This window comes from Tympanuchus pallidicinctus, unplaced genomic scaffold (genome assembly GCF_026119805.1).
Source record: "Tympanuchus pallidicinctus isolate F22 unplaced genomic scaffold, pur_lepc_1.0 scaffold4, whole genome shotgun sequence".
Lineage (NCBI taxonomy): Eukaryota > Metazoa > Chordata > Aves > Galliformes > Phasianidae > Tympanuchus > Tympanuchus pallidicinctus.
In genome coordinates, this window is record NW_026294758.1 from 23,909,898 (window position 1) to 23,924,555 (window position 14,658).

At 44.7% G+C, this 14,658-nt stretch overlaps 1 protein-coding gene across 1 annotated transcript in view; it reads right to left on the bottom strand.

The window, feature by feature from the left end:
- Positions 1-13,410, bottom strand: part of CHSY3 (chondroitin sulfate synthase 3) — a 137,124-nt gene extending 123,714 nt beyond the window's left edge. The window contains exons 1-2 of the mRNA XM_052700997.1: positions 12,443-13,410; positions 10,952-11,235 (exon numbers count right to left, since the gene is read on the bottom strand). Of these exons, the coding sequence (XP_052556957.1) occupies positions 10,952-11,235; positions 12,443-13,145 (987 nt within the window). The 5' untranslated portion in view covers positions 13,146-13,410. The remainder of the gene's footprint in view (positions 1-10,951; positions 11,236-12,442) is intronic.
- Between the last annotated feature and the right edge of the window lie 1,248 nt (positions 13,411-14,658).

Genomic DNA, 14,658 nt, shown 5'->3' on the forward strand with positions numbered 1-14,658 from the left:
GTGGATCCCGGTGAGCCTGATGAGGTTCAACATGGCAAAGTGCAGAGTTTCACACGTGCCAGAGAATCCCAGGCATCCATACAGACTGGAAGGAACAGTCCTTGGGAGCAGCCCTGCAGAAAAAGACCCAGTCAAGATAGATGAAAAGCTTAACTTCAGCCAGCAATGCGCCCTTGCGGCTTGGAAAGCAGATGGTATCCTGGGCTCCATCAGAAGAGGGTTGGTCAGCAGGGACAGGGAGGTGATTGTCCCTCTCTGCTCCGCTCTTGTGAGGCCCCATCCGGAACACTGCGTCCAAGTGTGGAGCTCCCAGTACAAGAAAGACAGGGAGCTGTTGGAGAGGGTCCAGAGGAGGGCCACAAAGATGATCAGGGGACTGGAGCACCTCCACTATGAAGACAGGCTGAGGGAGCTGAGCTTGTTTAGCCTGGAGAAAAGAAGGCTGCGGGGTGACCTCAGTGCAGCCTTTCAGTACTTAAAGAGAGCCTACAAGCAGGAGGGGAATCAACACTTTGAAAGGGTTGATAACAGCAGGACAAGGGGAAATGGTTTTAAGTTGAAGGAGGGAAGATTTAGGCTGGATGGCAGGGGGAAATTCTTTACCTAGAGTGAGGTGAGGTGCTGGAACAGCTGCCCAGGGAGGTTGTGGATGCCCCGTCCCTGAAGGTGTTCAAGGCCAGGTTGGACGGGGCCCTGGGCAGCCTGGTCTAGCACTGAATGGAGGGGTTGGTGGCCCTGCCTGTGGCAGGGGTTTGGAGATTCATGATCCTTGAGGTCCTTTCCAACCCGGGCCAGTCTGTGATTCTGTGATTATAATGCAGTACTCAACAATCCAATTGCCAACAGCTGAGTTACTTGAAGTCCTTATGGGAAGCTCCCGCAGGGACACTTAATATGTATTTTCAAATGCAGAAGTAGGCATCACCAATGTTCAGATATAAGAAAACTGTAAGAGTTCCCATTTTATCAATGATAATTCAACCAAGAACAGCATATAATAGAATATCTTAGAACATACTTAAATAACTAACACAACTCTTTCAAAGGTGTCAATTAGATTTTCCCCTTCTGTGCTAATTAATTTTTGTCAGCATTTTATCAACAGCATCCACAGCTAATATAAATCCTATTCAGATCAATCTGGGAGCATGAGTGCTTTTACACTCCTCAAACATGCCTGTTTTAAGGCAATATGTCACAAGAGAAGTCTTGTGAGATAGAATTCCCAAACACAAGGTGCTGATTCAACAGAAGCTCTTCCTAACACACCGACCTCAATGCAGGCACGTCAGTATACTGTTCCAACTTAGCTTCTTTCAGCACATTCCTCTCCTGGTTCTACCATCATGCACAGTAAAATAACACCACCACTGCTGCTCCAAGCATTGTCATGCTGATGAACTAGGAAGCCTGGACTGGGCTGGACAGCTGATGAACACACTCAGACTGACAACCAGCCATTTCAGGTGGACACTACAGGAAGATGACACATCTCCCACATCTGTCCCCACAGAGCTTCCATCACCAAACATACATGCTTACACTCAAGAAGAAGAGGAAAACCGAAGCAAATCTGAAGCTAGGCTCATTCTCATGTTTCATATGCTATACATGATGGCTTACTGACTTCAAAGAAGGCAGCAAACTCTGACTACTTATGACCAAGACGCGTGTAAGGATGCCCAATGCAGAGTTTCAGTGCAGAATTCTTTCTGAAAGTAGAAAGAGCAACCAATGTTTGGGAGAGGTAAACAAACACACTCTGCAGCTTTAAGTAAACTTCAAAGCCCCAAGATACCACAAAAGATATACACTTATATGACCTTCTTGTATATACTAAAAACTCATTCTCCAAAATTTCCATGGCCAGATATTATGAAAAATTACTTTTTACCATTTTCCAATATTTTGTGTTCTATTTAATTCATTTCAGAAATTGGTTAGGTGCAATTATTTTCCCCTTGCTTCCCCCTTCTTTTTCCACATGAAGACAAATTAAAAAAAGAAAAAAAAAAAAAGAATAGAAAATACTAAAATCTGTTTTCATTTGTTATTCAAAGGTTTATACTTAATAAACAGTTAACAACCTAAAAAAATAGAAAAGCTTAATAAAAGTTTCATTTGACAAAATGTTTTGTCACCACTTAACATCTATTCTAGTTAAATTCCCTGATTTCTATAACTAAAACTCGTGTACTTCAGAAAATTTTTTGCACAGCCAATATAAAGTTACTGAAAAAGTCACTGATGTTTACCATAATCAAAAATAAGAAGTCGTGTACTTCAAGCAGTTCACTGGTAAGAAAGTTCCCTTTGGTGATGAAAAGTTTTTATGCTAACAGGCACACTATGGTCACGAAAAATGAAAAGCCAAAAAGCTAAAATGAATCTGGAAGCCAGAACATATACATGTACATAAAAAACAGAATTGCACTGATATAACTGTAAAGAAAAACTGAAAGATAAATTCCTAAGCTTTACAGGAGTAAGGTTGCAATAAATACCTGGAACAGCTTAGAAGGTCTTAAGGAGCTTCCACTGCACTACAGGCATGAACATACCATATTTCTTTAGCCTATCTTGCTTGTTTAAACTTACGGATCCCAGAAGAGACTTAAACTCTTTTTTAACATTCAAAAGGGGTTATCTTACTAAAGATAAAACTTCAAGCAATGTGGAAAGTGACTGCAAAGCACTCAGCTAAAATAAAAGTAAAGGTAACCTTTGCTTTCCTAGGTTTGTTTGAAGACTAAATTATACATAAAACAGCATTCACAAAGCCTATGTTATTACTCCCCCAGAACTTCCTAAAATTATACCTCCAGCTGAAGATGGTCTTTGTTTGCTAGGTATATGTATGTTTTGAAAGATTTCTTACAACATTTATTTGCTGTCCAGCTTCTAATATATACTGAAAAAGCAACTAACTTGTGGACTAGTCCTGAGCTTAAACTATTAGTCGTAACTAGCAAGAAACATTGAAAGTCAGCAGTTCTTGCTACACTTCAAATTAACTTTTAAAATATTTTATGTCACAATATGAAATATTTAAATAAACATATAATATAACAGCACATAAGGACAATAACTCAAAATATATATTTTCATATAAAACACCCCAGTGACTAAAAGTACATTTAATTAGTACTTATTTCAGTTAAACTCTCCTTGTTTACAACTTCCAGTTTCTTTTTCTGAGCCATTTCTGTTTTAGCAGAATCTCACATCTTTTGAGCTCATCAAAGGATGTGAAGCTGGGAAGTCAGAATAAAGCTATCATGAGATTTTCTAAATACAAACAAAAAGAGACATTAAAAAAAAGTCTAGAAAAAGTAACAAAACTCATCAATTCTGGAGTTGAGAGGGAGTAGGGACATAGTGCCTCTGCCTATTACAGTATCACAGGATCACAGAATGGCCAGGTTGGAAGGGACCTCAAGGATCATGAAACTCCAATCCCACACACACCACAACAGGCAGGGTCACCAACCTCCCCATTTAATATGAGAGCAGGCTGCCCAGAGCCCCATTTCACCTGGCCTTGAACACCTCCAGTGATGGGGCATCCACAGCGTCTGCGAGCAGCCTGTTCCAGCACCTCACCACTCTCTCTGTAAAGAACTTCCCCCTGACATCCAATCTAAATCTTCCCTCCCTCAACTTAAAACCATTTTCCCCTGTCCTGCTGTTATCTACCCTTTCAAAGTGTTGATTCCCCTCCTGCTTGTAGGCTCTCTTTAGGTACTGGAATGCTGCTATCAGGACACCTTGCAGCCTTCTCTTCTGCAGGCTGAACAAGCCCAGCTCACTCAGCCTGTCTTTGTAAGGGAGGTGCTTCAGCCCTCTGATCATCTTTGTGGCCCTCTCCAACAGCTCCCTGTCTTTCTTGTACTGGGGGCTCCAGACCAGGACACAGTACTCCAGATGGGGCCTCACAAGAGCAGAATAGAGAGGGACAATCACCTCCCTGTCCCTGCTGGCCACCCCTCTTCTGATACCATCTGCTTTCCAAGCTGCAAGAGCACACTGCTGGCTCATGCTAAGTTTTTCATCCATCAGGACCCCCAGGTCTTTCTCTGCAGGGCTGCTCTCAAGGACTGCTCCTTCCAGTCTGTATGGATGCCTGGGATTCCTTCGGCACAAGTGTGAAACTCTGCACTTTGCCATGTTGAACCTCATCAGGTTCACTGGGACCCACCTTTCTAGCCTCTCCAGGTCCCCCTGCATGGCATCCCTTCCTTCTACTGTGTCAACTGCACCACTCAGCTTGGTGTCATCAGCAAACTTGCTGAGGGTGCACTCAATTCCCTCATCGATGTCATTGATAAAGACATTAAAGAGCACAGGTCCCAAAGACAGACCCGTGGGGGATGCCGCTCGTTACCAGCCTCCAGCTGGACATAGAGCCATTGATCACCACCCTCTGTCTTTGGTCTTTCAACCAGTTTCTTACCCGTCAAGTGGTCCACCCATCAAGTCCACATCTCTCCAATTTGGAGACAAGGATGTGGTGGGGGACCATGTCAAAGGCCTTGCTCAAGTCCTGGTAGATGACACTGGTTGCCTTTCCTTTGTCCACCAATTCTGTCACTCCATCATAAAAGGCCACCAGATTGGTTAGAGTCTTTGAAAATATTGCACACACTTTGAGCAACATTATACCATTTAATTTAGTTAAATCAGTCTGCAACACATAACTCACCTGCAAAAAGGCTCAAGTAATACAGTCAAGCAAAACACTTTGTCAGAAACCATAAACATGAAAGAACTTACAAGTGTGGAAAGGAAGTTTATACATCAGAATACAAGAAATAAAAAGATTTTGAAAATGAAAATTCTAGGAATATCTTTGCCTTCTCATCACAAACCTTTTCAACTGCCAGCCAAACTCCCATTGTAGAATGATGTGGGGCAAGAAGAACTCAAAGGAGGGAGCTCCAAATTGCCCAGGAAGAATGGTTGACTGTAGATTTCTCACAGTGCTATAGGAGCACGTGGCTCAAATGAGGACCACATGGAATGACAGAAGAATGTCATTTCAACACTACAGTTACTGAAACAGTATCTCTTCAATGACTTCTTATAAATCTGGTAACATGTATACACAGAAACACTTGATCAAAGACAGACAATGGATTCCAGTGTGCCTTCAGCAAGTTTGCAGATGACACAAAGCCAAGCAGTGCACCCAATATATTGGACGGAAGGGAAGCCATCCAGAGGGATCTGGACAGGCTGCAGAAGTGAACCCATGAGAACCTAATGAGGTTCAACAAAGCCAAGAGCAAGTTGCTGCACTTGGGCCAGCGTAATCCCAAGTTTATACAGACTGGGAGAAGATTCCTTGAGAGCAGCCCTGCAGAGAAGGACTTGGGGCTCCTGGTGGACAAGAAGCTGGACATGAGCAGCACTGTGTGCTTGCAGCCTGGAAGGCCAACTGTGTTCTGGGCTGCATTAAAAGAGGAGTGGCCACCAACAGGGAGAGGGAGGTGATTGCCCCCTTCTACTCAGCTCTTGTGAGGCATCCAGGCCTGGGGCCCCCAGCACACAAAGACAAAGAGCTCGTGGAATGGGTCCAAAGGAGGGCCACTAAGATGATCAGAGGGCTGGAGTACCTCTCCTATGAAATAAGGTTGAGGAAACCTTGGAAAAAAGAAAGCTGCAGGGAGACCACATTGTGGCCTTCAAGTACTTGAAGGGAGCGTATAAACATGAAGGGAAACAGTTGTTTATGAGGGTGGATAGTGATAGGAAAAGGGGGAATGGTTTTAAACTGAGACACAAGAGGTTTAGGTTAGATACTAGGAGGAAGTTTTTCACACAGAGGGTGGTGACGCACTGGAACAGGTTGCCCAAGGAGGCTGTGGATGCCCTATCCCTGGAGACATTCAAGGCCAGGCTGGATGTGGCTCTGGGCAGCCTGGCCTAGTAGCTGGCAACCCTGTACATAGCAGAGGGGTTGGAACTAGACGATCACTGTGGTCCTTTTCAATCCAGGCCATTCTGTGATTCTATGAAACACTGTACTAAAATGGTATGGAAATACAAATCACTCTTCTAATCCGGTGAGAACCATATCGAGTAATCAATTTTGATATCTATCATTAATGTTGCTGTACCAAGGTAACTTTAAATAAGAAATAGTTAAAGAAAGCACATTCGGAGGCCTCTGTGATCATTCTAAATCATTTATTCTTTTGTGCTCCCCAGTACAAAAAAGACTGGAGCATCTCTCCTATGAAGAAAGGCTGGAATGAACTGGGTCTGTTCAGTCTTGAGAAAGAAGACTGAGAGGGGACCTGATCCAGGTCTACAAATATCTGAGGTGTGGGGGCCATAGTGGTGAGGCCAGTCTCTTTTCAGTGGTGAGTGGAGACAGGACAAGGGGAAACGGCTGGAAATTGCAGCACAGGAAGTTCTGCACAAATGTGCGCAAGAACTTCTTTACAGTGAGGTGACGGAGCACTGGAACAGGCTGCCCAGGGAGGTGGTGGAGTCTCCTTCTCTGGAGATGTTCAAGACCTGCCTGGATGCTGACCTGTGCGACCTGCTGTAGGGAACCTGCTTTGGCAGGGGGTTGGACTCGATGATCTCTGGAGGTCCCTTCCAACCCCTACAATTCTGTGATTCTGTGATTCTATTCCTTTCTTCACAACCTCAGACACTGCTACTACCTTAATTATTCACACTTTCATACATTTTTTTCTCTAGGATCACTGACAGCTTATTCTATGCCTTCTTAATATAATGGTTGCATTTAAGTAAACATCTAATGTAGCTGCTCAGCCCAAGTACAGTTGCTTACGTATCTCTGCTTCAGAATTAAGCATGCCAGTATCCTAACAATAAAACACCATCCTATCTTCACCAAAAACAAATACACCCCTAATGCTTGTATGGTGTTCAACTGAAAGCTCCACTTTTATCCACCATCTTCAAAATAGAGAGAGACAAAGTCAGAGAGTCATGGAATATCCCAAGCTGGAAGGGATTCACAGGGATCACCAAGTCCAATCCCTGGCTCCAAAAAGGACCACCAAAACACAAACAGATAAGTCCCTCACCAAAAATTATGATACATAAGAAAGGAAAATCAGCATTTAAAGAAAGTATTTCCAGCAGAAGATGATTAGTAGGCATTCCTATACCTCAAGAGACAGTCACAGTGCCAGGGCAAGCAATTTGATAAAGAGATATCTTTGCAGGATACTTACTGTAAGTACTGGGAATAGAAAACAAATACGATACTAAAGAGTTCCTCTATTTAAAATAAAATTTAAAAAAAACTTGATGAGACGAGACTATTAAACAGTGGGAAAATACATGCAGTCATTAATGTGGATTGCTTGTATGTACAGTCAAATTACTTTTTTTCAATATCAAAGCATGCATCACCAAAACACTGAAAGTGTATAGGCCAATTTCTATGAACGTAGTTTTAATGCCTTTTTTCTCCTTTAGAAAGTAGAATGAAGTCTACAAAAAGACAACCCTTACAAACTTAGCATTAGAATAAAAGTCTCAAAATCTTAATTAGTTTTATGTTGCATTTCTCACCTTTCCATTTCTGGAAAACAAAAAAAATCTCCTGGGTCACTGATAGTATCTGTATTCTGAAGATGTTTGGTTTCTGTTAGAATTGTTAGTCACCTTATTTATTTTCTCTTTTTCTGATTTGTTATGTACTTAGATTACTTATTACAAAGCTATCTTTTAACATCATAAAGATCAGTTTAAAGAAAAGAAAAGAGGAAGGGATGAGAATAAAGCAATCGGCCTTCTCGAGTTTTGGGTTTTTTTCATTTACATAATAGCCCTTTACAAAATAGATCCTCATAAAAAGCAAAGCATGGAACACAATGTCTGTTTTTCAACTGTATCTCTACTTTCCAAAGAACAAAACAAAGTGTGAATCATTAACGCCAAGCTACCCTCTTCATCCACTGCAAAGCTCTTCTAGGCTTCAAAGTTAGTGGAGGATAGTTGGTCGCTTGAAATATGGACTCTGAGAACACAAAAGATCCTATTTAATGTCTATTATTATTGATCTGGGAAAGCAGAAGATGCTAAAGCTGAAAAAGAAAAATCTCTTGAGACTTTTTAGAGAGGCATTTTTTGCAAATGTGCCAGTTTTAATCACACCTTAATCACTATAGCATTGCCAAAACTGGACAATAAGTTAAGACGTAATTGAAAACTGCATCTGAACAAAGATGGATTTCCTGCAAAAAGCAAGAAGAAAACTATCTGAGCACAACACAGGGCTCCATCAGTCTCTCCCGCCCATGCTGGGGCACTGCACTGCTGCTATAGCTCAGCTGTTACTCCTGACCTGCCTAATGCTGTTCTCCCAGACACTCCCAAACACCATCGGCCCTTTGTCTCTCTGTCACACAGGGACATAGATTTGGACGGTTCACCCTCACTCCATCCAGTTCACCACAGGCATGCAGAGCATGGCAGGCGAAGCAGAACACCTGTACTGGGCAGCCAGTGCACACCAGCAACAGCCACCTTTAATGCTGACTGTGGCCATTTGACAAACAGCAGCCCCAAGGCAGGCTTGTTTCTCATCTGCTCCACCCAAGGTGCCTCAAAAATTCTGCTATTAGACTAGCTTTCTCAACAATCCAGTGACTAACTTGTGATTTAAAGAGGAAGAGTGCTGTCAGCAGAGACAGAGAGACAGATCACCTCAGCCATAACTTACTTGGCATGTGGGAGATAGGTTCTCAGCCCTGGCTTCCTACTGGGCACAAGAAGGATTAAAGTCCAGAAAATTACTCTCTAAGCAACAGTTATTGCAGGTTCATATACCTCTTCTTTTCCTGTTCTTTCTGATGGAGAAAAACACTCTTAAAATAACACTGTAGACCTTTCCTTGCCAGCCAGTGTAAGTGTAAATCAATATAGGCACACAGGCAAGTACAACATTCTGGCTGTACCTCTACACAGGAACAAAACAAAGCCTGAGTGGCAGTCAGGTTCACCTACACCACCAGAGGCACCCGGCAAAGATCAAGCACATCACGTTTTCTCATAAGTTCTTCAACTTCCTTCATCTTCAACAACAAAAAAGACTTTCAGTTCCCGTTCCTAGAGAATAAATCCAGTAACAAAATTATGTCACACAGATTCAACTTTATTCTGGAGGTTTTCTATTCCTACAAACCTGAATGGAATTGTTCCCAGTTCACATTAGTTTTCAGCTATACATTCAAACCTCAAAATCTCCCTAAAGGTAGTGATGTTCATAAAAACCTTGCAGCCCAGCAGGACTAAGTTCATTATTTCAGTACAAAACCCCTTCAAGACAAATGTGAAACACGCTTTGCAGTCCATCCTAGACACAAGTCTCCAAAACAGAAAAAAAGCAAACTCATATTTTGCTCTATCCCACTTACATTCAGTAGTAAATTATAAGCAAGTTATCATCACTTTTCTTCCCAAGATGACAAAACAGAAAAAAGAAAAAAGGAAAAAAAAAACAAGATACTACTGTCAGGCTAGAATTAGAATTCTGATATAAATAAGCAGGCATTTAAGAATTAAGAATTTTAAAATGAACTTTCACAAGCAAAGTCCAAATACATCAAAATATAGAATTAAGCTACCAGTGCTTAAAAGTCTGACTAAGAACTACTAGTAAATATTAATCGTCACCTGCACAATAAATACGTTCCCTGCTCTAGCAGTGCAGCTGGTGTATTTTATCACATTTTAATTCAAACTACTTGTTGAAGTAGTCTTTAAAAATACATTTCTATAGTGGAATAAGAGATAAGATTTCCACCTCCTAAATCCATATTAGCAATTTAAGATTTACAGTTCTCTCACCATTCATTCAGTGCAGCCTACCAAACCCATTTTTAAATAGACACCTTTTTCCAGGCCTTTCAGAAAAAAAAAAAAAAAATCAATGCAGAAAAACAATTATTTTTCTTGACTTTTTGTCTTTAATAACATATAACCTCTTTCAGTGGCCCATTTAAATGATTTTTCTGCTTTATGAGGTAACGTCACAAGGACAAGCAAAGATTAATATTAAAGAACCAGTCAAAATAACTAAAATTTTATGCTAACACTGTTACTCTTCCTGTCAGCTGCACACTCAGTCTATTTCAATCTGCAAAGATGATGTTGCCATTAACCACAATGTTTTTTAATGAAATAGCCCTGATTCCTAGTCTCAGCACCGCAAACAAACTTTTTTGGAGCTGCAACACATCTTTATTACTTCAGAAAATGTTGCTACTGAATGAAGTCATTTTTTCCCAGAAGGATCTAAGCATACTAAGATTTGTTATGCTGTATGTATCTGTCATAAATTTAAACACTGAGTAAAATACGTTCACTAAGTAAAATACTGTTGAAAGTGTATCAGGGACACAGGCAATATAACAAATTTCATGTCTGTATAAGGAAAAAATTAGTCCCAATTTCTACATTTGTCCATCAGGATTTCTATTCAAATGCATCCGAATAATTAAGAAAATACAGGCAATTCCTCTTCAAATACTACAGTATATTTTATGAATCTGTGCCGTAGAAAAATATGATATGCCAGATGCTTATATAGAAATGATTTCTGAAAGGGTCCAACTTCAACATTATACATCAAATGGAGCAGCACCCTGCCAAGGATTATTTATAGAAAACCTACAGGTAATGCTTTAGCAACTTACCAGATAGCAATACTTACAACATGGCTGCTCACAGATATAAGCTACAGTAACCATCACTAAATGAAAACTAGAAAGTACAGGTAGAAATAGTAGATGGTTGCAGCCACGTGCTATGAATGTTTTCCTACCACTTTTCCTTGCAGTCTGCAGTTTACATTCTAATGCATTTTTCAAAACCTAATTATAGTGGAAAGAGATGGCAGATACTCTGCAAGATGCAAAACTCTGTAAATAAACAACCCTGTGGGACAAATCCTTTTACTTACCTCATAGGACCAAACACACTGCGTTCCTCCAAATCTTCGGACGCACCTGCCCACCTCCACGTCCTCGTGAGTGGTGTACATCTCACGAAGGCATTCACCTATGTGTGGCACCATCCTCCTCAGAACCTCCCGGCTGAATATCATTCCTGGCCCTCCCATGCAGAAATTCTCTCCAGGCTCAAGTCCCAGCTTCCCAAGTTCTTCAATGTTACCCAGACCAGTCTGTCCCAAATACAGAGGCTCACTGCTGTTCAGCGAGCGAAGAAACTCCTCCAATTTTTCACCTGAAAAAATAAAAAACCACTGTTATCTGTCTACTTAGTCAGACATCTGTTTTCCTGCATCTCAAGCTTGTTCTCTGCAATCTAACAGACACCTTAGACTATCATAGGAAATTACCTCCAGTGTAGTATCCTTGGGCAAATTCATATGTCTCAGACTGTTTTTTAAAATGAATATCCTCAATTAATATTTCAATGGCACTTTCATGTAGCCTGAAGAGAGAACATAATCAAAGCCTTACACTATTCAGCCAACACATGGAAATCATTCCCTCAGTAGTTTAAAACTCTAATGTGAGACAATTTGTCAATATAGTTCTAAGCTGAGGAGGAAGAGACACTGAGGAAAAACGTCAAGTATTATTTCTAATGAGATTGATTTTGGAAAAGATGAGCTCAAGCCTAAATTAGAAGAAACCTTTGATACAGAATAATTTCCTGTTCTTCCCCTTGGAACATGGCAAAAATCCAGCATTTTCTTTTAAATGGCTTACCAATTTTTTGCAAGAAATGTAATTCAGCATTTACCTGAAATTTAAAGTTGGCACACAGGTTTAACTTGCACCCGATTAAAGACAGGTTAACTACAACTCAGAACTAAGCCCAAAGACAACAGTGTCAGCTTTTACTCCTGCAACCAAATCCATGTAGGTGTGGTGTGTAAACAGTTCAGGGATGAATGACAGCTGACAAGTAAGGAACCTATTAAATGACTCAGACAAACCAAGCGACAAATAGTGCAGTTACCTCAAGTTAAATTTCTACAGTTTGTACCACGCTCATAACCCAGACTCCTGCCTCTGCCATTTGGCCATACATCCCTAGGAATAACAAATAACAGTGGTTTTTCTCTTGTTATCAGAAAGCAACTTTTTTCCTTAGGCAGTGGCAAGCACATACCAAAAGGGAGAAGGTTGCAGAACGTCCTTAACTAACGGTGTTACAACACCCACGCGGCACCTGGGCCAATACTTTCTGAACGCGCTGCAAAGCGCAGCAGCAGCTTTACAGGTAGACTTTGAGGTCTGCTCGGCTTGCAGTGCTACTCAGCCACGTGAGAATTCTCACTGTAACTGAAGACGCCGCCTCCGAGGAGCGCCAGACCACAGCCCCCGCGGTGGGCGCTGCCGGGTGGGACGGGACGGCCTCTTTCCGCGAAGCGTCCAGTGCTCCCCTGCCTCCCTCCAACTATCGGGACACCCGCGGTCACCTTTAATGTAGACATCGTCGTCCGCCCGCATGAACCACTCGTACTTGTCCAGGTAGTGGTCGTGCATGTACTTGATCATCATGAAAGACTTCTTCTGCGGCGGGTAGGAGTCGTCCACGCCGGGCAGGGCGACGACAGGCAGCAGGGGCAGCCCTGGGGGCGCGGCCGAGCCCTGGCTGGAGAAGAACTCCACGCGGCCCGGCACCGAGGGCGCCCACGTCCGCTGCGCCGCCACCGCCCGGCTGCCCAGGTACTTCTGGGCCGTCATTACCCCAACGTAGAGGAAGTTGCGAGGCTTGGCGCAGCCCGCCGCGCCTCCCCAGTCACCGCTCCCGTTGCGGCTGCCGCCGGGCCGCCCGCTCCGCTTCTCGCCGCCTTCCTCCTCCTCCTCCTGCTCCGCTTCTCCGCCGGCGGCGGGGCTGAACACCGTGCCTTCCTCTCCCGCCGGCAGTTCCCATGGGCTGCTCCGCACGCCCGTGCCTCCCAGTACCGCCGCGGCCGCCGGCTGCTCGACCGCCGCGCCGGCGCCCCCGGCAGCCCCCGGCCCCGCCGCGCGGCCGTAGTAGGAACAGAGGCTGGCGCCGCGCCGCTTCTTCTCGCTCATCTCGGCCACCCGGGGAGCGATGAGCCAGGAGGCGGCAGTGAAGCCCAGCACCAGCCCCAGAACCACGCTCAGCCAGGGTCTCCGCGAGCGTGCTGCCATGGCGCAGGCGGGGCGACGTCCCCCTGCCGCGTCCCGCCGGAGGCGACACCCGTCCCGCCGCGGCTCCGGGTGCGGCGGCTTCGGACGCGGCTCCCCTGCCCGGCCGCGGTGGCCCCGGCGGTTGCACTGCTCCCGAGGCAAACTTCTCCGGGCGGGCGGCGACGTGGGCGGTGGAGCCCTAGCAGCGTCCCCTCGGCTTCGCTGGCACCTTGTCACTGCCGCGGCTGGTCCCTCCCCGCCCCTCCTACCGCTCAGCCTCCTCCACACGGCAGCGGCCCTCGCTTGCCGCTCCGCTACATTCCTCCGCGGTTTCCGAGCGCCTCACTCCGGAGGACGCCGATGCCCAGTCCGAACCGGAGAAGTTACAGCCCCGCCATCGTCGCTCCGGAAGGAAACGATTTTTTTAGGTCTCCACTGAGCTGCCCCGCACCGTAGCCCCGTCGATGGGCCCGGACTCCAATGCCCCGCCGGACCCCGGCGCCCCCCAACGGCTGGGCCCCGGTCAGACATCGGGAGTCCGCGGCGCATCGGCTGTTCGGCGGGCGTGGCTGCGAGTCGCCCGAGGACGGCAGCGGCGGGAGCATCCTGTTCCGTGTCTGCCCCAGATGTGCTCCTGAATGACACGAGTGCGGTGCCGGGAGAATCATAGAATCATAGAATGGCCTGGGTTGAAAGGACCACAATGATCATCTAGTTTCAACCCCCCTGCTATGGGGACTGGCTAGAGCCACATCCAGCCTGGCCTTGAATGCCTCCAGAGATGGGGCATCCATAACCTCCTTGGGCAACTTGTTCCAGTGTGTCACCACCCTCTCTGTGAAAAATTTCCTCCTAATATCTAACTTAAACCTCTTGTGTCTCAGTTTAAAACCATTGTCCCCTGTCCTATCGCTATCCACCCTCATAAACAGCCATACTCCCTCCTGTTTATAAGCTCCCTTCAAGTACTTGAAGGCCACAATGAGGTCTCCCGAGAGCCTTCTCCAAGCTAAACAAGCGCAGTTCGCTCAATCTTTCTTCACAGAGAGGTGCTCCAGCTCTCTGATCATCTTAGTGGCCCTCCTTTGGACCCATTCCAAGAGCTCTTTGTCTTTGTGTGCTGGGGGCCCCAGGCCTGGACACAAGTGCTGAGGGGGACAATTACCTCCCTCTCCCTGCTGTCCACTCCTCTTTTAATGCAGAGTTGGCTTTCCAGGCTGCAAGCACAGACTGCTAGCTCATGTCCTGCTTCTCATCTATCAGGACCCTCAAGTCCTTCTCCACAGGGCTGCTCTCAAAGAGTTCTTCTTATAGTTAGTATAAATACCTGGGATTGCCCCGACCCAAGTGCAGTACCCTGCACTTGGCCTTACTGAACCTCACAAGGTTTTCATGGGCCCACTTCTCTAGCCTGTCCAGGTTTGGATGGCTTCCCTTCAGGAAGGGATCACTCTCATCCCTCATGTTTATATCCACCACATGCAAGTTGCTCATCTCCAGAAAAAAAATCTCCCATAAAAATCTCCTCCATAAA